This window comes from Parasteatoda tepidariorum, chromosome 4, assembly GCF_043381705.1.
Source record: "Parasteatoda tepidariorum isolate YZ-2023 chromosome 4, CAS_Ptep_4.0, whole genome shotgun sequence".
NCBI classification, from domain to species: Eukaryota; Metazoa; Arthropoda; class Arachnida; order Araneae; family Theridiidae; genus Parasteatoda; species Parasteatoda tepidariorum.
Window position 1 is genome coordinate 21,482,488 of NC_092207.1, and position 24,326 is coordinate 21,506,813.

General features: G+C 28.6%; 1 protein-coding gene across 6 annotated transcripts in view; it reads left to right on the forward strand.

Annotated features, from left to right (window-relative positions):
* LOC107444724 (centrosomal protein of 192 kDa) overlaps window positions 1-24,326 on the forward strand; it is a 69,431-nt gene that overhangs the window by 41,429 nt on the left and 3,676 nt on the right. For 3 of the 6 annotated variants that reach the window (XM_043039715.2, XM_043039716.2, XM_043039712.2), the window contains exons 25-35: window positions 744-862; window positions 2,582-2,676; window positions 5,558-5,738; window positions 7,598-7,939; window positions 9,636-9,701; window positions 11,529-11,631; window positions 14,455-14,677; window positions 18,326-18,405; window positions 20,362-20,556; window positions 21,063-21,145; window positions 23,106-23,223. In XM_043039715.2, the coding sequence (XP_042895649.1) occupies window positions 744-862; window positions 2,582-2,676; window positions 5,558-5,738; window positions 7,598-7,939; window positions 9,636-9,701; window positions 11,529-11,631; window positions 14,455-14,677; window positions 18,326-18,405; window positions 20,362-20,556; window positions 21,063-21,145; window positions 23,106-23,223 (1,605 nt within the window). The remainder of the gene's footprint in view (window positions 1-743; window positions 863-2,581; window positions 2,677-5,557; window positions 5,739-7,597; window positions 7,940-9,635; window positions 9,702-11,528; window positions 11,632-14,454; window positions 14,678-18,325; window positions 18,406-20,361; window positions 20,557-21,062; window positions 21,146-23,105; window positions 23,224-24,326) is intronic. The other 3 variants (XM_043039714.2, XM_071179497.1, XM_071179498.1) reach the window with 3 other exon arrangements.

Sequence of the window (24,326 nt, forward strand, 5' to 3'; positions counted from 1 at the left end):
TGTATCTTTATATTAATAATTATCTTTCAGAAATCTTTCATCTCCCCTTTCCCATTCAGAATATGGGGTTGATATTTAGTTTTCAACCTTCCAGCTAAAATAATTGTTAAAAATTATGTTAAAATCAATCTAAATTTTTTATAAAACTAAATCTGTATGTATTGAAAATTAGAATTTTTTTAAAACTTCAATCATAAAACCAAAGTATGAATAATACATTCTAAGTATGAATAATACTCAGGCTTTTTCTGGAGAAAAAATATGTATTACTATTAATTCTAACTTGTACTCATTTTGAAATTTTCATAGTTAGACATTTACATTCAATCAAATCCAATCAACTAATCCATAAGTTATTCTTATTTAAAAATAAGTGAATGGAATTTTTTGATCATATTTAAACAAATAACATTCTTTCTATCTCCTTTTATTCCCCTTTTCTCTGTAAAATGGATTTGGTGAATTATTTTATATTTACGAGAAAAAAACTTGTCACAAATACTGCAATTATTTCCATTAAAGTTTGCTAACTTTAATTTTGTTATTTAAATTCAACAGTAAATAAAAGTGTAAATAATGCTCTTAACAGTGATGCTATATCGCTTGTGAAAGTGTTATGTCTTTTGTGTCTATTAACTACATTATTTGTGCATTGTTATTTTACTTTAATTCTATATCACAAAATATTATATGATTTTTATATAAGAATTTGAAATCTTAAAAAATTGTTTCCTTCTTTTTAGGTGGTTGTTATTAGCTGCACTTTTTCTGCAAATTTTTTATCTTGGAACAGTTCAAACTTAGGAATCATGACTTTAATTTACGGAGATGAAATCATGAGACAACAGCTTCGCAGATATGAGTACGTTAATCTACATTCATAACCCATTCTGAATCTATCTCATGTCAGTTTTTATATTAACCTTTTTCCCTTATTATAACAAAAAATTTTAGATATGTAATCAATTTATTAGCTATTTGCTGTACTATTTGCTATTGGTGCTGTTTTTCTACTAAATTCATAAACTAAATTGCAGTGTTGGTAACAGTTTGTGAGTGGTTGAGAGCTAAAATTTATTAAAAAGAAACATAATATTCTGTGGTGTGAACATTTAAAAAAAAAAAAAAAATCTATACCAAATCAAATTATTCTAGAGGGAATATCATCAGGAGGAAGACTAGAAAAACATCCTGAGGGGAGAGGAATATAAATTAGTGCTGCGCTAGCAGTTGTATTTCAAAACTTGCTTATAGTTCAAAAAAATAATTCTTGAAATGTTCTATATTTTAAAAACCTTCCATTTATTCTATTTGTTCACTAAGTTTCAGATTTCAGTATTTTTTTAGTGACTTGATGTCAGTTCTATTATGGTTTTATTTTTTATTTAAGAGTAAATGAAAAATAAAAGCATAGTAGCATCTTTTCTTTTTTATTAATCTCCATCTTTTTTTCTTTTTTTTTTGAACTATGTGACTAGGAATGGGAAAATAACACTTCATCACTTCCCAGTAAAAAAGAGAATTCGAAGATTTAAAATTAAAAAGTAGTCTTGCATTTCAAAAAATATAGTAAAATGTAAAGTACAAAATTTTCTTTTGTGAAAAAAAAGTCTTATCTTGCCCTGGGAAATGGCATAAGCACTAATTTAACAGCGACTTTAATTCATTTGTGCCTTGTGTCTTATTGAAAGCAGAATTTCTTTTCCCAGAAAAGAAAAAAGTGGTAGAACAAGTGTTTTATTATTCAAATTTATTTTGTTTACCATACTAAATTAATAATACAAATACTTATATTTGCACCTACTAAATATCATACCTGCCAACTTTTACGCATTTGGCGTAAAATTTTATTTCTATATTTAAAGTGGTGGTAAAATATATGCTTTATATATTCCTTGCATTTATAAACTTAATTTATAATATTTTAATCCACTATTTTTAAAAAAATTAAGCATATATATTAATATGTAATACTATTGTAGTAATCTGCTTAAACTTGTTCAAAATACAGCGAATGTTACTGCCTAAAATTGCATTTTAAATTTACTACCACTGGGGAAAATCATCCTTAAGGATTAAAAGTTGGCAGGTATGAAATATTTATACTTGAAGCCAAAGTGCAGAGCTTTTTTACAAAATAAAATGGCAGGTAACACACAAATATCCACTTGGTATAAAGAAATATGCACTAACACTTTTTTATATTGATGTTTTTCATCTATCCCTTTTAGTAACTGGCCATTAATGGGTTAAATATTTCAGTAAGTCACTAGAATCCCTGTAACTACTCACAAAAAACTAAATAATTGCTGCTGTTATCTGAGAACTTCATTGATTACAGATAATTCACTGACTTTTTATATTTTCTGCTGTCTTTTTTTAATTACAATTTAACGTTAGATAACACTGTATCATTTGTTGCTCGATATAAGCAATATTTAACTGGGACTGAGAAATAACCATAACAGATTGATGTAATAATTTGATTGTTTTATGATAAATACTGTAAATTATTATTCAATATCAAATTGTAGATTACTGCTCTTATGAAAAATATATATATTGTTCTTTATGTTTATAGAGTAGATAGAAAGCAGGCTGAAGTTTTGGGTGTTGACTACTATCCAGGGATAAAATTTACTTCCTACTTTGAAGAAGAAGAAAAAGTTCCAACTGGTGAAACAAAATAATATTGCTCTTTTTTTATGATAAATAGTTCTTTTGCCAACTTTCTAAAAAATAAAAATAAAAAACAATTTCACTGAAGCACAAAAAAGTTGGTAATGATCTGTGGATTTACTGCATCATCAAATTGCCCCTTTCATCATATTGCACTTCCTTTATAATAAGTTTTCTTTTTCCTTTTATTTATGACAATCTTAGACCTGCCTACTTCTCCAGCTTTTAGCTGGAGATTTTCCCCCTACATTCAAAGTAATACGGTGGAATCCTGATCTATCGTTTCTCAAGGAGCTATTCATTACGAATGATAGATACGGGAAAACAACAAGCTGGTCATCTTAAAATATCAAATAGTGACCCGAAAATTTATAAATTTATAAAAAAGTATGATAAATTGTAATTGAAAAAAAAATTATTTAAAATATTTGGAAATTTTTGGTTCTTTCTTCTCAGGGTAAACAATAAATTTTCGTCAGTTTGATACAAATTGCTGTTCATTTTCTGAAAGTTTGTGTGAATACAAGAAGCTCCTCATTGTCTTGAAGGTTGAGACAAACCTTCGGCAAATGTTTGCTCCAATTGTTCAATATTTTTATCAACTGATGTATGAAGAATAAACCAGTTTAAGTCATTTTACCCAAACTGTAACAAATCACATTTTTTTCATTATTAACATCAGAAGTTACTGTTCTTAAGACAAATATACTTCAACACTTTTGTTAAATATCTGTAGAATTTCTGAACGATAGACTGAGGAATCTGCTAGTCTCAAAAATTATCTAAATGGGTATTCATCATCATCATCAATAACTCAACAGTCTTAAATGAACCCTGTCTTTCTCAAGAAGTTACCAGTTTATCCTTCTGGTCGCCACAGCCACCCAGTCTCTGGGGTTAATTGAGACTAAGTCACTTTGAATCTCGGTCTGCCTCTTCTCCTAACTCCTATTTATTGGATTCGCCAGAATTTTATTTTTTCGGTGTTCGATCATCATTCGTTCTTAAAATGTGTCCTGCCAATTTCATCTGTTGGACCTTATGATACTTCTGAATGTCTGGTTCTCTGAATAATCCATAAAGTTCAGAATTAGTTCTCCTTCTCCAAACTCTGTTATCACAAAAGCCACCAAAAATGGATCGGAAAATCTTCCTCGCAAAGATTTTGAGTGTTCTCTCATCGACCTGGGACAAAGTTTCAGATGCATACATGAGATCTGTCCTGATTAAACTTTTATATGTCAACAACTTGGTGTTCCGTTTTATGTTGTCAGAAATTTTTCTTAGACCATAAAGGCATCTGTTGGCCGCAGTTATTCTCTTTACTTTTGGGTTCAGAGCCAAGATGGAGGAATTTGTTCACCCTTTCAAATTTGTATTCTCCAATCTCTATGTGCGTGGAGGTATCAGTGTAGGAAATAAATTGCATATACTTCATGGTGCGTAGCCTTTTTAAAAAGTGCTTATTTTCGTTTTTTAAAAGCCCTTGAAGGCATTTTTAAAAAAGTGCTCAATTTTCCCTTTTCGAAAATGAAATTTTTTTACTTTAACATGTCAATTTCGCCATGTAGTATGCAAAAGCGTACGTTTCACATTGTTCTATTCAACGATTTCACAATTCATTCAACCATAATCTATTTCAGCGTACCGTCGGTACATAGTGTATGAAAGCGCCAATCATTTTACATGTTTGATGAAATACTTGCGAGTCTGCCTGTGAGCTGGTTTCGGTGAGATTTTTGCACTCTCGTGCTTCATTTTTCACCCTCTGAAATGAAACCGAAAAATTCCTTGGATCATTTTTTAGTGGCTAATATAATCAAGAAAAGAATTCCTTGTCAAAAACTAGTTATTTTATCATGATCATGTATGAGTGTTTAAAAAATACTTAAAAGGTGCTTATTTTTTGTTGAAAAATTTGGCTACGTACCCTGTACTTTGTTTTGCTCTGATTGAAAGGTTCATTTTCTTACCCTCTCTTTCCAGATCTAGGAACACTTGCTTGAGGTCTTTAGAGGTTCGTGCTATAATATCAATATCATCAGCATAAACAATAATTTGAAGGATTTGGAAAATATAGTTCCTCATGTGTAATTTTTGAATCTCTTACTTCTAAATGAGTATTATTAACATTATAAGGAAAACATTTTTGATGGGATTGTTATGACAGTATGAGACACACGAGAAAATGAAAGATCCTGAAACTATGGATTGAGATTTGATTGTAATAGTGATTTTGTTATAGCATTTAATTAAAGTTTTTGACTACAACAATATATGAATAATCAAGAGATATACATACAATGTTAAAAATGAAAGCAGTATTGTATTTGGGTGATGGTGAAATTTAAAAAAATTTTGCTTTCTTAAACTACCATTTTAAAATGTGGAAAGCTAGATCTTCCAGGTTGCCAGCTCTGCAACCTTGTGGGCTAGATGTCAGTGTTGTTAACAACATCATCAAATTTTATAATAATTATTCATTTGCATTTCTAATGTATTCTGTTAGGAATATTTTAAGTAGCAACAATAAATTATTTATAGGATTGAATGCACAAGCTATGGCTGCTTGCTTAATCTTAATTTTAAATAAAGCTTTGTATTTCTGTTTTTCATGATCTTATATTTCAAATCCTGCATCATGTTAAATCAGTTTTGATCATCTTCTGAACTGTTCTGAATCAGTTTTGATCATCATCTAAAAATCTGTTGAAAATAATTCTGATTATATAAAAATTATTCTAAATAACATCTTTTTTATTATTCATTATACCTTAAATAGTGTATTTTGAATCTGTTTTATCTATATAAAAAAAAAATTTATATCTTGTTGATGATTATGTGTCTGGTATTTACATTATATCTTTTAATCTTTTAGGTTCTTTATGCCAAAGTACTCCTAAAGATGCCTCTCTCTTTGCTTCTAATTTAAAAAAGACTATTATTCATCTGAACCCTGTAAGCCAAGACATGAGTTACAGTCGTATAAATTTTGAGGCACTCTCAACTATTGAAAATGGCTTTGCAAGCATTTTGGGACAGTCAGCAACATTTTCTAAGTACGTTAATACTTTTACTTCAAAATTATGAAGAAAAAAGTAACAGTTTAGTTTTTAGTTAATCTATGAAAGTAAGCAGTAGATTTAAAAATAAACAGTAAAAAGTAAATTGTTTACTTTACATGAAATTCAGAAAATGGATTATTAAGCTCTGTAACTTGACCAAGAAAAAAGTATTCTTGTCAAATATCTTTGTGCAAAAGTTGAAATGCAGCAATTCTTGTTAAATGGCGTCAAGTTTTTTGAAGTCAAAATTTTTTTTATAAAGTATATATTTTTAAAAATTGCTCTAAATTTATTTTGTATGACTTCTCTTTATTTATAATAGAATAAATTTTGTCATAAATTAAAAAAATTAATATGTCGATTAACTGCAGCATAAATATTGTGCTTTTAATAATTCTTCTTTTGAATTGAACAATTTATCTTAAAATGCATGAGGTTGAGATATTAGTATAATTTCCAATGATAGTTCTCCAAGCACTGTGGATATGATTTTGCTCTAAGAAGAAAAAATCAACTGGTTATAGTGACTCTTCCTCAGTAAATTGCTGTACCCAAAAGTGTTATAAAGTATACATGCATTATTATATGTACTAAGCAGTATGAGGATGCGATACCACGGGATGAACTTTTCATCACAATTTCTTTCACCTTCGTCAGTAATTTAAGATTTAAAGTAAGGAAAAAAAATTAGTTCTGGTAAACCTAGAGTAAGTCGTGAAGTTTCAAATGCTTAAAAGAAATGTTCAAAATGAAAACAAATTATGAAAGGATAACTTAGGATTACGTAATGAGAAAGTTCTTTTTCCAATAATTTGCTTGAATTTGAACTCCAAATTCAAGTATACAGCCTCTATCATTACTCTCAAGCTTATATTCTATTTGTGGCCTGATATTTTGCCTCCTTTCATGTCTTGCCGAATGCATTTGCTCATTGTTATTTGAATCACTGATGTTGAGTTCAGATGTATAATTCATCTCCAAATATTTTATTACTCTTTCTATAAAAAATTTGCCCTCTTTGGTAAACTCTAGTATGTAACTCCAAGGTACCACATTAATTTTTCCTCTTTTTATTTATTTTTTTTTTTGCATCATATTTAGTTTTTCGCATCATTTGATTGACTTACCCAGAGTTTGCAGAACTGATGGCCACAGTATTATCAATTCCAAGAATGATGAAGTGATTTATTTGAATGCATCACTAAATAAAAATTAATAACAAAAAAAATCAATAAACAGTTACTTCTATTATATTTTTCTTGAAATCCATTGCTTAGATGAAAAAAGAGCAACAAATTATTTTTCTTTCCAGATGATATATATATAATATAATATGTTTTATTGTTCTAATCAAAACTCTTTCTCACACTTTTTAAATTCACATCCTGTCCTTAAATCTATTTTTGGCTCAAATATGCATTAATTGAAAGTAAAGAAATTTTTCCCTTTACCCTGTGTGAGAATCACGCGACCAATTGTAATTACTAAGATTTCCTTTTTCCCCTAAAATATAATAAAATAGAGGGAAATTCATTTGCTACTTTCCCTAGGATAAAACCTTAAGCACACACAGTTTTGGAGTGCGATTTTGAGCTCCGCCATTGATAAAAAAATGTTTTGAATATATATATATATATGTTACCATTACTTAACTATTATCTTTTTTTTATATGAAAATTACAATTTTGTGAAAATGTAATTATTTTGAAAATAAATTAATTTTGACTTTGCTCTAATATCTTTTACTTTCTGAGCTCTTCATCGAAGCAATGATGATCAATTTGTTAAGCTCTTAGTGTAATAAACTGAAAATAGTTATTAAAATGAACAATAATGTTTAATTATTTTTACAGGAAGCCTACAACTTTTCTGGAAGCTCATTCACCTCCACAAAAAGAATCCGCTATTGACCAGCAGTGCCGGCCACAAGAACTTTTCCCTTTTGGTCAACTAAACTTGGAGAAAGATTCTGCTAGTGTGAAAAATAGCAGGGATAGTTTGATTAGAAAACCAGAAGAACAATCTTCTAGTGCAGAAAATAGCAGGAATAGTTTGATTAAGAAATCAGAAGAACATTCTTTTAGTGTAGAAAATAAAGGAGATAATTGGACAATTAAACCAGAAGAATTATATCTTGATAGTTCATCAAAAGATGTTCGAATTGCTGTGACCAACCATTCAAAGAAAGATTTAAAGTAATAATGCTTTTTTTATTTCTTTATTCATAGTGAAAAATACTAAAAGAATATCAAAAATTTGCAATAAATGATATATTGATAGTAAGATCCGTAATAATTTTATTCTTAATTTTATAAATTAGTTACAAAAATTTCCAACATTTGGCTGCTTCGATTAACATTTCGTCGGGCTTGACAGTGATATACTGGAGTGTGTTCTATGGGTCACATTTTTTTTTGTTTGTATCTGTTTTTTTAATGCCATAGATAATTGCTCTGGGCTTCAGAATACTTTTTATAGGGACTGCAGTACTTTTTGATAATTTTAAAAATTGTGAATAAAATGCTTATACCTTTTACTATTAATCTACCATGCATTTTATCCTTTTATCACTGATTGTTTGTGTTATTTGATATTGGGTATTCTTTTGCGACTAATTAACAATGTTTTAGATACTCAATAATAAATGTTGAACCTGGCATTGTGTATTTTTGGTTTTTTAAGGCTTTTCTGGATATTTGTTTTATATATAACTTTTCTTTTTGTGTGGAGTTTATTTGAAAAGAAACTGTTCGAAAAAAGTTTTTTTTTTAAGCATAGTCCTATAAACAGAGTGTGGAAACAATTTTAAGCATGTTAATGCATGAAAATATCTTAATGACAAAAATAGATTTTATTTTGGCAAAAAAACATTTATGGAAACTATTTCTCTTCAAATTGTAAAGTTCCGTGTTGTATATTAGTGGTATAATTTTAAGTGCTCATTGTATTACAGTGTAACGTCCCATATCCGGACGTCCCTTTTCCGGAAGGGTCAATTTCCCGGACACTTTTTAACAATCAAAATAAACAAACATTTCTTCATCATCCCCACTCTCTTAAAAAAAAAAGTATTTTGACAGGTTTTTTCCTTTCTTAGCTTCTAGTGATCTATGCATTAAACCCATAAATCAACAGAAAAGAGAACAGAAGATCTACCAAGACCGTACCGNAATGTTTTAGATACTCAATAATAAATGTTGAACCTGGCATTGTGTATTTTTGGTTTTTTAAGGCTTTTCTGGATATTTGTTTTATATATAACTTTTCTTTTTGTGTGGAGTTTATTTGAAAATAAACTGTTCGAAAAAGGTTTCTTTTTAAACATGGTCCTATAAACAGAGTGTGGAAACAATTTTAAGCTTGTTAATGCATGAAAATATCTTAATGACAAAAGTAGATTTTATTTTGGGAAAAAAACATTAATGGAAACTATTTCTCTTCAAATTGTAAAGTTCCGTGTTGTATACTAGTGATATAATTTTAAGTGCTCATTGTATTATTGTGATTTTCAGTCACTTTTTCACTTAAATGTTATTTAAATGGCATTTTTTAAAAAAAAATTAAAACTGAAATGTATAAAGTTAAGCGTGTATCACCATTTTAAAGAGTGGCACAAATTGAAAGGGAAATATTAAATTCTAAGAAACAGCAGTATAAAGAAAATAGTTGCCGATTTCAGTTTATTTAAATCTTCTGAGAAACCAAACCTCGATTTTGAAATGATAATTTTATTTTTTGGAAGTCTTTGTGTAAAAAAATAAGTAAAAATAAGAATACAATAGATTATATTTTTACAAATCTATCACTTAAGATGTATTGTGGGATGCAATTTTCCGCCATATTAGCTCTAATTTTTTTATAGATTTCAGTCATTTATTTATATATTTTCAGATTCCGTGTGGAATGCCCTATCGATGTAATAACTATATCGCCCTTAAGTGGAATCGTACCTGCCCAGTAAGTTAACTTTAACTCTATTATTATTTTCTTTAACTTTTAGTTATTGTATGTATACTTTCAAGAAAAAAATATTTATAATCAGGTAAAGTATTTAAAAGTTTAGTTAATTTTATCCCTCTTTAAGTGTTTTTTTCTTTGCATTTTGCTCATTAGTTGTGGAGCCTGAACTTCTTTCGGTTATGATTTAGTTGCTTTCTTGCATGGCAAACTTGTTTTTATCAATGTTATTCTTAAAAGAAACAGTGCTCAAAAAAGAAATTTATGTGAAAATTTTCCGAAGGGACTAGAGAGTTGGAAGTTTGAAAACTTAAATAGATGATTATTGGTTTTTGAAACTCTTTCTTATAGCCTACCAATTAAGTGTTGAAATTTAGTATTTGTTGACAAGAAAACAAACAAGAAAAATGTAAGAAACTATTTACATGGGTCTGTCTAGGTTTTTCTGAGAGGTACCTATTTTGTGAAAATTTAGACATAATTTTTGAAAATTAAAAATTATATTAAAAAATCAACACAAAAATATGCATTTATCGTTTCTTACGGGATACAAAAGTAAAATTTTAAGAAAAAATATTTCATGAAACTACCGTTTTTCCTAAAGTTTAGTTTTTGAATGTACATCTAAACAGTAGTAAATTTGGCCCCGACAGACCTCTGATTTATCTATGGTATTAATATTTTTGTTACTTTTATATTTTGTTATTAATTTATTTTTTCTTTTATTAAATATTTTATTTTAACTGTTTTATTTCTTACCACGGGATCATGCTGCTTAAAGGGACTGGTTTAAATTATTTCTATTGTCTTTCTTTTTTCTTATTCTTTCTATTTTGTCTTTCATTTCCGTTGATTTCTCTCCCCTGCTGGTTTTTTCTTTCAGAAGTATTTTAACAATGCGTCTAAATTATATGTGTGGGAATGATCATAATAAGCTTCACTTTCAAAAGCCTGGAGGAAAGTGCGTACAATTTGTCAAAATATGCTGGAATTCGACATAATTTGCAAAGAAAGAAAAAAAATGGCATTAGAAAAAATATCAAAATTGCAACAATAGGTGGTGCTTGATAGGTTATAAATGATATTGGCTATTAGTGGCATTTAAATCCAAACAAATAAAATGAGCTTTTTCAACTGATTTTGATTTAAATGTCACTGGAAGTTCAAACCATTTGTGTTACAAATTAAGAGTGATTTGTTGCTAAAATTTTAACTTTTATTCTTATGTTTTATCCTTTCCTCTTTCTACGTAAATACTCTAACTAAATTCCAGGTAATTCTGACTACAGTTTTTTTTCAGCTTTTTGAAAATCGTAGTTTAATAATTACCTTATATATATATATGGGAAAGATTTGATTCTCAGCTGTATTCATATATTTTATTTAAAAGATTCTCCCCTTTTTTTGTAGAATATCAAAATTTTATTTTGGAAAAATCCTATTTTTTATTAATTTGCATGTATTGCAAATTTTAAAGTTTAATACTGTAAATAATAAAAACCTATTAGTATTATGACCTTATTATTAAAAATTAAGTCCATATCTGATGAAGTGCCAGATTCTAAGCAAATGAATTATAAACTGAAAACAATCAAAATTTGTAGACAATATCTCATTATAGTATATGAAATTAATTTTCTTTTTATGATTAATAGTTATTCTATTCCAAAAGTATTTAGGAAATTAGCCTTTTTGCTGATTTGGTAGATTTTAAATCAAAATATTCCACAAATAGTATTTTTCTAACTTTCTTTATTTTTCTTTGAATACAGTCTTATGTATGTACCTACTTTTCTATAAAATATTTACCTGACTTTGTATTTTCAGAGGTGAAATTGGTTTGCGGTGCAGAGTAATTCCTAATAGCATTGATAAAAACTCTTTCAATGGAGATCAGTATTTACGAATTATCTGTGGAAGTTCTGAAAAGGTCTAGTCAATTCAAATTTCAGTTGTCATCTTTATTCACATTATTGAAATTTGTAATAGTAGTTAAGCTTATATTATAATGTAGCAAACACTGAATTCTTTTTTCCAATATTAATGCCTGAAATGAATTTTGAAGTTTTTTATTCTCTAACACTTATGTGCATGTTCCTGTTGTAATGCAGCTTATTTATTTTAAGATACCTCTATCTAATTAAGAACATAATTTTATTCAACATTTAGTTGCATATATTTTTTTTACTTTGTTACTTTTTTTATCATTAACCTAACATTGTTAGTATCTAAATAGATGTTCACTGTTTTGTTGTTTTGATAATCGTTATAAATTAACTGGCTTGTTTTTGGTTTTGAACATTTAAAAAAAAATGCCGTAGAATCTTTCTTTCATAAAATTACTTTATTAATTGAAATTTGATTCATAGATATTTTTACCCTTCGCACAGACTTTGTAACAAAAAACTTAAAAAATCTGAATCTAATAAATAATCTTAAAATTTTATTATTAATTATGTGTTATATATTGTACTTTATGGAAGCGAAACTTGCACCCTAAATTCAGATATACAGCTCACACTAGACACCTTCTGAGGAAAGATCCTCTGAGCCATCTTTGACGCAATTCAAGAAAGGGGATGCTGGCAAACCAGATATAACTTAGAACTCTATGGACTCTATGAGCAGCCCCAAATTACGCAAATAATCTGCAGTAATAGGCTGAGATTGCTATGCCATCTATGGATAGGCCCTGAAAATCGTGCTATAATAATCGTCTCCTTTAAGAACTCCTGGGGGTCACGTCCCAGAGTCAGACCCCTTACCAGAAAACCCTAAAGATTAGAAATTGGAAGGGAGTTGCCATGGATAGGAGATGCTGGCATTTGTCAGCTGTTGAGTTGGCAAAGCGCTGTTGCGCTGACAAAGAAGAAGAGATGTGTTATATTAATTACATGTCTGCAAATAAAAGTTAATAAAATGTAATTGTTAAGTATGTAATTTTTAAAAAAAGACTTCTTTTTTATTCTGGTAATTTGCAATTATTTGGCTGCAGGCTTTTATTATATAGTGATTTTTCTTTTTTTTTTTAAAATTTAATCGCAATCTAAGTGAATAATGGTCGTTACGTTACTTTCACCTGCCTAGTCCATAGTAGGACAGATTATCAATGAAGCGGCCAAAAGTCAATAGGTTAAAGTGAGTTAATATTAATTATCGGCGCAATTTAGGTTACTTCAAAACTAATACAAACTTACAACAGTAAGACATATTGCTCATCATCAGACATTGAATACATAACTATAAAGGAAACTTATGTTCTATACATGTTTCTAATAATAAAATCTTATATTAAGTATAGGGGGTGAAATTTCCACTCACCATTGGCAGCCAAATATTTAGGGCTCACGAGTAAGTTGAGTCTTGTAAAGCATTAAGCTTTAAACTGCCATACTTTTCCTAGAGTTTGCTGTCTATGAATTTTAGAAATGTTAAGCAAGAGTTTGACTTTAAGAAGGAAATATATACTATATATATATTCTCCTCAACTATATACTCCGCAAAAAAAAAACTGAAATCCTTAGATGTGTTAGTTAACAACTTTACATATTTTTGACACCTTCGATTTTGCTCCCAAAGAAAAAAATCTTCGTTTTGGAATAGAGAACATAAACTGTTCATGTAATAAAACTCTCATCTCTTTAATGAACAAGTGGTTGTTGTGTTAACAGAATGGGTAGTATTAAAGTTTAAGTTTGCTTTACTGATATGGACTCGGATGCTTGAGAAATTAACAATGAAAGGTGTTCAATGAGTTTCCCACATGTTCAATTATAACATGTGCTATTTTTTCAGTTTTTGCATTCTCTTACATTTTTGGTTACTAAAACGTTCTTTTAATTAAATCTGTTAAAAGTTTAAAAAATGTTACATTCCTGTGAAAATAGTAGTGAACAAAAATTTTAATTTGACCTGTAACTTTACAACTGAAATTTCACGCTCTAAGTCTGTATTTATATAATAAAATTTACTATTACATAATTAAATATTACTTAAATTATCTTTACTGTCAATATAACTTCTTAGAAATTTAAATGAAGCTTATTTATATTTTACATAATGGATTGTAAGAAAAAAAAATTTTTTTGCTTGCTGTCGTTTGATAATTTAAATTTTCATTTACGTCAACAATGTTATTAAAAAAAATTTCTTTCTTCTTATGATTTGTTTATTTAATATTCCAAATATTTTTAAAACACTTTGACTTTTTATTAACTTTCGTTGTAAATTCAACAAATATTATATTTTTTATATATCATTCGAAATTTTATAAATATGTTTTCCACAAATTATTAAAAGAAATTTTATGTTTTATCTGGTTTTCTTATACACTTGTTTAGTAGGATTCCCTCTTAATTGCTGCAATCTGTTTTTGCATAAAGAGACATAGTGATTTCAGTGAAATAAGGTTAATATTAATTACAATAATAATTAAAGTTAAAATTATTTATAATGTTATAATTATTCAATGTAAAAATTCAGCATTTCAGTAGAATTTTTACATCATATCTTTTAGTGTTAGTTTTTTACAAAGTTTAGTATTTGACATCTTAATTAAAAAATATTATTTCTGATTAATTGTTGAGTGTAGCTAAATTCTGGTCTGAGATTTCATTAAAATAGTGAAGTTTTATTTCTTAAAAAAGTAACCTATGATTTAATTATGCTATTTTCTTGTGTCTAAAAAAATTGAAAGCTTTTAAAATACTACCATGAAATATAACTAGTTATTTATTTATTATTTTTTTTTTAGAGTGTACATGTCAAAATCGCCCTGGATCCAAAGAAGCAAAAGGAAACTTTAAGGCTAAGTTTAAACTCTGATAGACTGAATTCCTCACAAACCAGAACTTCACAAGATTCTAGTGCAGCATCTTCCAAAAGTGACAAAACTGGAGTTGCATCGCCTGTTCGAAACATTATCGATTTCCCAAAGGAGATTACTCTGCCCACAACTGAACCTGGAGACACGTCGGGTAAAATACTTGAAAATATAAATTATATTATTAAAATAAAATTTATTTCATATAAACTAAGGATAAAGTGTGTATTTGACCAGATTTTCATTATCCATCTCCGCTAATGATTTTTTTTATTTTTGGGAACCTGGTCCCAGTTGACATTCCAAAAAGTTAGTTTATTTATTACTTATTTTACTCCAATATTAGCTTTCTTACATCATTATCTTTCTCAAGATTAAGACACACATTTATTTCTGCTCTATTATTATTATTTTTATTATTCTTACTTTATTATTCTAGTAACTTTATTATTCTAGTTCTATTATTATTGACAATCATTAATATCTCCAAATGAGACATTATCTGGATTTAAGAAAAAAAGTATTGCTGGGATGAATCCTGTATAATTAGCAAAACTTTAGGCAAAGTTCTTCAGGCAATTAAATATATTTTTCCTTCGAATTATCTTTCAAGCCATCTATAGCAGGAGCTGCCAGACTTTTTTGAATATCAACCTCCTAAAACTTTATAATTCTCTAATTGGCCCCCTCTGTATAAAAAAAACTAAAAAATGATGAAGAAAAGACTTGGTAGTGGAGTGAAAGTGAGTAGTGCAATTGTGTTGAAATTAGTTCTGTTCTCTAATGGACAAACACTGAATTAGTTGAAGAAGGACCTACCATATCGGCACATTCTTCATTCGTAATGAGTTTGTGTAAATTAGTTTGTTTTGCTATGTCTACTCTTGAATATTTTTTAATGATATTTATTTATAGGCCATTGCATTTATAAAATTAATTTTTAACCCAGCTTATACTTTTACTAAAGATTCATACCATAACAAACAATAAGAATGTAGTCTAATTGTAGCACTACTGTTTCTTTTCGATAACCTCTGCTTTCTGCACGGCCGTCCTCTTGCCCCACCCCTTGATGTGTGTGTGTCTGCTGGACCCGAGAGGACTGCAGGGCAGAGAGGGAAGAAAACTACATCACATGTAAATTACATGCATAATGTTCTTAATTTGTCAGATAAAACATAAATGACTGCTACTTTTTCACTAAAATTATAGCATTTCTTAATGTCCCATATTATTCACATGTGCGATGGTAATCCACTAGGGCAGGGATGGCGAACCAATGGCACGCGTGCCATTTATGGCACCCGACACAATAGTTTGGGCACGCCACCGATCACATTTGTTATTACACTATGAATTCTTATTACACAAATGTTATTACACTATGAAGCATGTAACAATTATTAATTAAAAAAAATTAACAATTAATGCTAAAAAAGCAATTAATAACCATAAAAACAAGCTAACAATAAATAACTATCAAAAAAAAAATTAGCAGTCCTGCTTAAACTAACATCTTACAACCTAATCTAAGTTATTTGTCTTCTAATCTGCAACAACAGAAGTCACACTGATGTTACTTTAAGTTGAATAGTGCGTATAACTGAGACATTGCAAAATGTTTTTTTTTTTCAATGTAAATAGAGTTTATAGTATATAGTATTATTATTTTCCCAATAATCATGAAGTCAAAATTCGACGGCACGTCTATGACCTCATTAAACAATTTTTTAGAAAAAAATGGCATGTTGGTGTATAAAGGTTCGCCACCCCTGCACTAGGGTTACACCAGGTGATTTGATTTTTTTCTAGGAAACAAATATCAGCCATAAACAAAGGTAGTACTTCTATGATTTTTCAGGAATCGTATGTTGTACACAAATAAACAATGAATATCTTTATTAAAGTTGACAGTTTCTAAAATTGGAGAGTTTAGCTACAACAGGCCTTCAATTTTAGCTATCTGGTACTACTCCACTTCTCCCTATCTCTTTCTTTAATGATTTATTTCATTTTGACAAAATCAAATTTTTACACAAATCAATGAGTAATGATGCTTTTAGCAATGCTTGATTCAAAATTTGTTAGTTTTTATCTTAAATTGCCTCACGCTCCAGGAGCTATTTCTCTACACTTGACATAGAATTTACAAGATTAAAGCCAGATTTAATATCGATCTAAGCCTATGGGATGCAATTAAAAAGAAAATAAGCCCATTAGAAAGTTTTGTAAATTTGTTTGTGCAATATTTTAATTCCTTCAAAATTTAGTCTCAGTTAAATTAGTAAAAAGAATCTTTTCTTCAAGGGCAACTAATAATTAAATGACTTAATCTCTCAAATGATTGCCATTATTTTCAACTTAAGTAGAAGGTGGTGCAATAATCCATTCTTGTGTATCCATATTTTCAATATCTCCAAAGTGTTCATTTGGTATTCATTCATGGACCCCTAAATCGGATCCACCTTTAATTGTATTATATCAACCACTTTGAGAACCCCTAAACTATAGTTAAAAAAATTATGAATCATTGCTTATGTGGCTAAACAATGCTGGGAATGGAGGATAATGGTAAGACTTTATTGGACAATAATAATTAAAAATACAGTCTTCAAATTGATAAGAAAATGAAGGAAATTTCTAGTGGGGGAAGAAGCATTGAGAGATTTAAGGCGTCATTTCAACTTGAGTGATCTCATAACCTGTGTCGTCCAGATGAAAAGATCAAAAGATGCCGTTCATATTATTTCACAAGAGCAGTATCATTTTCTCTTTCCTTGCAAAGATAAAGCAAGGTGACAGGATAAAGATTAATTCTTTAGCAGTGAAATGGCTTATCAATATTTTTAGTTATGGATAAGGCAAAAAATTTACATGCTTTAAAAATAGTGAAAAGTTGAATTTTTTTTTTTTTTGAAAAAGTAGTGTCCTGTTTGAAGAGATAGAAAATAATGTTTCAGGACAAATATGACTATCCAGTTGTGGAAGTGTCCACTTGACGGAAAATGTACATAATGATTTATTCATAGATTCCCGGGGAATTAGAAGTATGTCCGTTTTGAGGGACGTCCGTTTTGCAGGAGTGTCCATAACAGGAGGTTTCACTGTATATACAATCCCAATTCAACTTAAGTTGTATTTAGTCTTTCAATAACAATTAAAATAATGTTATGGAGACTCAATATATCTTACTCTTTTTTTTATAAAAATAGCAATAAATTTTAGAATATTGAATAATTAATAGAATTAATTGAGGTTAAATCTTAAATCAACTAAAGAATAATTTTTAAAATAAGAAAGATAAAGTTAATGGGGGGGATAGACTTTAATCATGTAAAGCTCTGCCGAATCAAAAAGATATTTTTCTCCACTGGAAAATATATACCACTGTTGTGACTTTTCAGATTTTTAAAAGGAATTTCTATCTCCAATCATTTTCTTTCATGGATTAAAGTTAAAAAATTACTGTAAATTACTCCCCTTTTTCAGCAATCTGAAAAAATGGTGAGAAATAATCGTAAAAGAATTGCCCTTAATAACCCTTCTTCAACATCAAAAAGGAAAAAAATACTTTCTATTTTTAATGTTCTGTGCCTTAATGACAATGATTGTTTTTTGTGGTATTATGTTTCTTTTAATGAATTATAAATACAGTATGAAATAATAAACTATATTCCCAACAGCATTTTAAAACATAATTATGCAGGGTTTTTCTCCTACCCTTTAGTATTTTACTCAATTGCAATTATGTTAATCAAGTATTTATGCAATTCTAAAATATCTTCATTTCTTCCTGATCTAGAAACTTCCCTAGCCTTTCAAAACACTACCAAAAATAGTGCACATTGGAAAATAAGTGCTGCAACTATTTTGTTTTCTGAGGTAAAGTGATGTTTCACATTGATTTTTCTCTTCATAAAGTTTTTGAAATGATTTTTGCAATAATTAATTCTGAAAGAAATTTTTGATGCATTATAAGGCACTGCTTATTGACTGTCAAGATTTAAAAATTAATGTAAAATACATTGTAAGTGCTTACATCAAAATCCTTGAGTACTCAATTTCCTTATTTTAATGTCCTCTTTTTTAATAATTGAACAAATATTAATGGTTCAGTTGAATTAATCATTGAATTCAGTTGAATAACTCTTTTGATTTCCTAGTTCATAAAATTATTTGCATAAGTATGTACTTGAAAGTGTTTTCTATGCAAGAATTAATCAAATAGTCAGTAAATTTTATTTTAATGTACCTGGCTGTTTTAATAATGTATATTACTGAACAGCCATGACTGAAATGAAAAATTTAATTCCTTTTCTAATAATAAAAATCTTGATATTTTAAATTTTTAAAGAAAATTTAATGAAGTGTACTTTATTTAATAGACTATATTTGCAAATTTTCAGTGAAAGCCAAACAAAATTTTAAAATTTTGCGTTATTACATTTAACGATAATAGAAGATAGCTACATAATTTGTGCTTAGTCGTCGTCATCACCCACGTACGCTTTTAGTCTTGTTCTCACTCTCAATTATGTTTGTATCTCTAATTTATTTTATATTTTATAATAGAGTGTTAAAAAAAATGTGCTTTTTTATAGCATTCTGTTCTTGTCTAATTTAATTTTTAATATATTCCCTGCCAACAAGATTTGAAGACGATAAAGCTTTTTGTATCATTGATCATTTTACTTTCAATTAGGTTTAATTCCTATTAATTGTAACATTAATTTTATGTTTTAAAAATAATTTGGGATTACTTATACTTTTGTTTTGTGAAGACATAAATATCTACGTTAATTTTGTCCCGCATTGGATTGTTCATAAAGACACGATTCCCTGTAAAACATCAAAGTCAAGCATTTCTCTCTTTGGTCAGTAAGTGGATGGGTAACCACTTTGATCAGCCTGCATTGGAAAAAGAGCGTGCACGATATAGGTCCTTGTTAAACTGTTCCACCGTAAAGTGTTAGACATTAGTCGTTGGTCTACCAAAGCAGCAATCCCCTCTGCAGAGGATCAAAATTGTGATTGCATGTCTCCGGATCGTCCTCGGAGGTGTTTCCCAGAACATGTCCTATAGCCCATTGTGCAGCTCTAGTGCACTGTAAATAAAGTACCACTACATTAATTTCAATTGATATGCTACTAGAATTTTGTTTTGTAAAGGCATAATTTCTTTTTTCAGATATTTCAAAGAAATAAAATTTTCCATAATAAATTTCTACATGTTAAATTTTTTTAATAAAATATACAATGCAATGTCCAAAACTATGAATACTGTATATTTTGGCCATTGCATTGTCAGTATATATTACGATATAAAGCTGGAATTTTTTAAAAATATATCAGGAAAAGCCAGGGAATTATATTCATCTATTTCATAAGCAGCCATGTTTAAATATGTAATACCATGGATTCAATGCAAGGCTGAGGAAGGCATTAAGGTCAATATTTAACTGGAGAGCTGTGACTCTATGGAAGCAGAGTTTCGACATGGAGTGACAAGTTGTTGAAAGCAAACCACCTGGCCATTAGCAACAACCAATTTTTGAAATTTTAAGTTTATATTTTTCTGGGGGAAAAAGCCCTAATTTTTACTTGTAAGACCAAACTTATTTGTTTTTAATATTAATGGAAACAATCTGTTTTGATGCTTATTTAATTTATATAATATTATCTAAACTTTCCATCTTGCATTTTTATTTTAGTGCAGAAAATTATCTCAGTTAGTTTAGAACTGTATCTGTGGAAGAGCATTTCCGCAGAATGACATCCTCAATGTCATTGTTATTGCTATGGACATTGTGTTTCTAATTTTTCTTAAATTATTTTTAGACATTTGAAAATAACTGCAGTGGAGATATTTTGAAAATCCACCCAACTTCTGGGGTTTTGAATACCATGGAAACTTGTACTGTAATCATCAGATTCTCGCCTATATCTCTTGAGAGTTATTCTCAATTCTTTCAGTTTTGTATAGAATCTGAGAATGAACAGAAAGAAAAATGTGATTTCAAAATCTCTGGAAAGGTACATTTTTTTACTGTTTGGTATTTCTTGACAATATTTAAAACTATGCATTTTACAATAGGGAAATTTTATACAAATATTTAAAAACTTCAAACTAAATGTATACAATAGGGAATGAAAATTAACTCTTTATCAGTTTAGAACTAAATACATAAATACACAAGTGGGCGACCTTTGTGCTAAAGTATGAAACTAAGGTAAATAACGTTAAAGAGCACAAAAATATTTATAAAATACAGACAGCTGTTTCAGATGCTCAAAGGGCAACTTTCATCAGTGCAACAGATCTATTTCTGTTGCACTGATGGTTGCCCTGAAGTATTGCCTACTATTTCATTTTAATCAGAAAATATTGAGAATTGCAAAATACCTGTAGCTCCCTTAATTTTTTTATTTTAATTTTGATTTAATCTTTCTGTGAGCAGCTTTTTCTGTAAATAAGTTGTTGTAGCTTATATTCTTTACAAATATATTTTTGTCTTAAACAATTTATGTTGTCTTTTTAGGGTGCTATTAATATACCTTCATCAGAAGAAAAGGTTATTACTTCTTTGAACAGCAACATAAAAGGAACTAGCCAATCTAAAAAGTTAGTGTTAATCTGCTGAATAACTCATTACACTTTTGTATTAATATTCTTTCTATTCTTACTTTGTGTATGTTAAAGATTTAACATTCAAATAGATTTTAATTTACTTCAGAAAGAAATCGAACTTCAAAATTTTATACTAATCTACAGTTTTAGTGATATGAGTATGTTTTAATCTACTTAGGTTAAAATAATGTTATATAGAGTATTTGAAATGGGTAGTTTCAATATTTAGTGTATCAAAATTTGTGCTTGTATTGTACTGTAATTTATTTATTTAATTTTGCAAATATTTTTCTGATTAATGAGTCTGCTAATATCATCTTAGAAATACTTGCTCTCAACAAGGAAAATTGAGTTGCCTTATTTTTCCTATGATTTACATTTGCAGTTTTTTTTTTACTAATATGGCACTGAAGTAAAAATATTTTGTATGCTAAGATAATGTATCTAATGCAATCTGTGCTTGCATTATCAGTTAATTATTTATCATATCAGAAGGGAAACTAAGCTCACAGTAAGTAACAAATAATTGTAAATTTCTACAAAATTCAGCATACTTATATCAAGGATGTATAATCTACATTTTGTTAATATTTTTTATATATTTGCTTTATCTATGTATATATTTTAAATTATCTATTATTATCTTATAACTTATTTTTTGTTTGATATTATAAGTTACATTCATAATAAAAAGTGAATTAAGTGTTATTATAATTTAAGGATGCTTGTAGGTAAACTCAGTGGTCGGAAAAACTATATTTTTGCAGTTGACTCAACTATTTTATTATAAATATAGTTGCCTGCAACTACGTTTTTTAAATGTAATGACTAGAAACTACTTTTGAAATGCAGTCGCTACTTTTAAAAGACTAATTTTGCTGTAGAAAATTTATACCCATGTTCAAAATGGTTTTGTATTTTAAAAAAAAATGGTTTACTTAAACATGATTAATTTGTTAAGGAATATTTATTCATGTTTCTATGAGAGATTTCATTATTATAAACTATTTTTTAAGAGTTTGTTCTTTTAACCTTCAACTTTTTTAATACCTTTCTTGATGCCTTGAATATTTAATTTGAGTGTTTAATGCTTTTTGGTTTCCTTTAAGAAAGATTAAATGCATCAAAAATTACGAAGAAGATAGTTTCTCTTTCTTTAAAATAACATCGCATTTGAAGCTGTTGATCAAAGTGATAAATTAGCTATTTATAATAGCTTGTTTAAATATTAGTAATAGCTAATTCAATATGCGTAATTCCTGTTAATGTTCTGTCACAGGAGCACTCTCATTTTGTCAACAAAAAAAAAACACCCGAAACAATATGTACCAATCAGTTTCGAAAAATTAGTTGTGTTAAAATCTTGTTTCTTTACTAAACTAATGTTTAAACAAGAAAATGCTATTGTTAGAAAATCTAGGAAATGCTTTTTTTTTTCTCATTGCACTGCTCACTACACCACTTTTTTTTAAAAAAATAACTATAAACTATAAAAAGTAGCGACTATAATAATTTTGCTTCTTGTAGCACATTACTTCTAACCATAAGGTAAAATCAACATTTCCATTACTTTTATAAATAATGAGCAATTAATACAGAAACCCGCTAGAACTATTTTCAAAAACTTATCTCATACAAACAAAATTTAATGTGCTTTTTGTATTAGGATGGTTTAAAAAAGAGAGAATACAAACTTTATCTCTACGAGGTCTAGAAAAAAAAGAACTAGACATGGGTGTTGTAGTACTTGAAAATGGAAACATTTTATTTTGAAAAAGATTTGATTGGTCAACTCGCGAAACTAAAGGCCTCCTATATTACATATCAGGTTTTGCATTCCATGATTTATTTCTTATTTGCTTTCTGTCTGTGCGTTCAGAGCTGTTTTGTTTGACTTCTTTATATATACATAAACATAAATTAAACGAATATATTTTATTTATTTATTTTTTAGCAGCCTTAAAACTGGTGTCTACCTTGAAAGTGATATTTGTAAATTTCTGTCTGTATCTGCTGGAAAATCCAGTCACGCTTATGTGACCTTAAAAAATTTCACCGATCAAGATGTCCCAGTAAGAAAACTTTATAACTTGTTTTTATTATAATCAATTGATATAAAGCTGTGGAGCCCACGCCTCACAGGGTTTACTTTGAAAATGGACTTATTAAGTTTAAGTTAACCGTACAACAATGTGAAGTTGCTACTCAAACTGAGCCTTCAGAGTGAGCTTCTTCTGCCAAAAGGTTGACAGAAGAATGAAACAAACAGTAGGTTTATTTCGAAAGCAACACAAATTGTATACAGAAATTTTGGAATTTAGTTACAGACATTGCCATCAGATGGCGCTATTAAATGTTTACATTTCTTTAAACGTTCCATACAGCTGAAATCTAATCTCTGATGTTTCAGTATGCACCAGAAACTCATGGTGGTCAATAAAATACTTGGTACCTTTATGTTTTGTACAACAAACTCTTCATGTTCCATTGCTACAACTTGTCTTTCTGGTCAACAATAACTTGAGACACTATCTGTTGGCAACTTTTGTGACTGATTTTAAAAATTTTTGCAGTTTTCACAATAAACATAATTTTTGTTTCTTTCCCCTACCATCTTTTGTTTCTGAAATTTTTGAATTTAAAATCAGTCAGTACTCTGCTGTCACTAAAATCTCCAAACTTTCCAATCCTTTGGCTTTCTTTTTATTGTTTGTGACTTTTAAATCAGTTTGATATCTCTTTCAAACCTATCTACTCATCATTTCTTCTGTCTTTCAACCATTCTCCTTGCTATTTCCCCCCCCCCCCCAAAAAACGACCTTTTCGTATTTCTGCCTTCAACCATTCTCATCAAATGGCTCAAAAACTGTAGTCTTTCTTCATGTCTTTATGATGTTTTCATCTTTATATAGCTTCCTTATATCTAAAATAATTTCAATTCCCCAACCTTCACAGCGTGAAGCGCTACCACTCAGCCACCGGGCGTCAAATTTCAATCCTAATTGCTTAAAAAAAGAGGATTTTATCCAACCATCAAAATCTATATTTCTTAAAACACTACTGGAGAAAAAATGACACAGCAGTTTAAGCTATACTACAAAAATGAAATTGGTAGTGATAAATAATGAATTAATTAAAACTTAATTTTATATGAAGTGTTGTTATTCCATTGTAG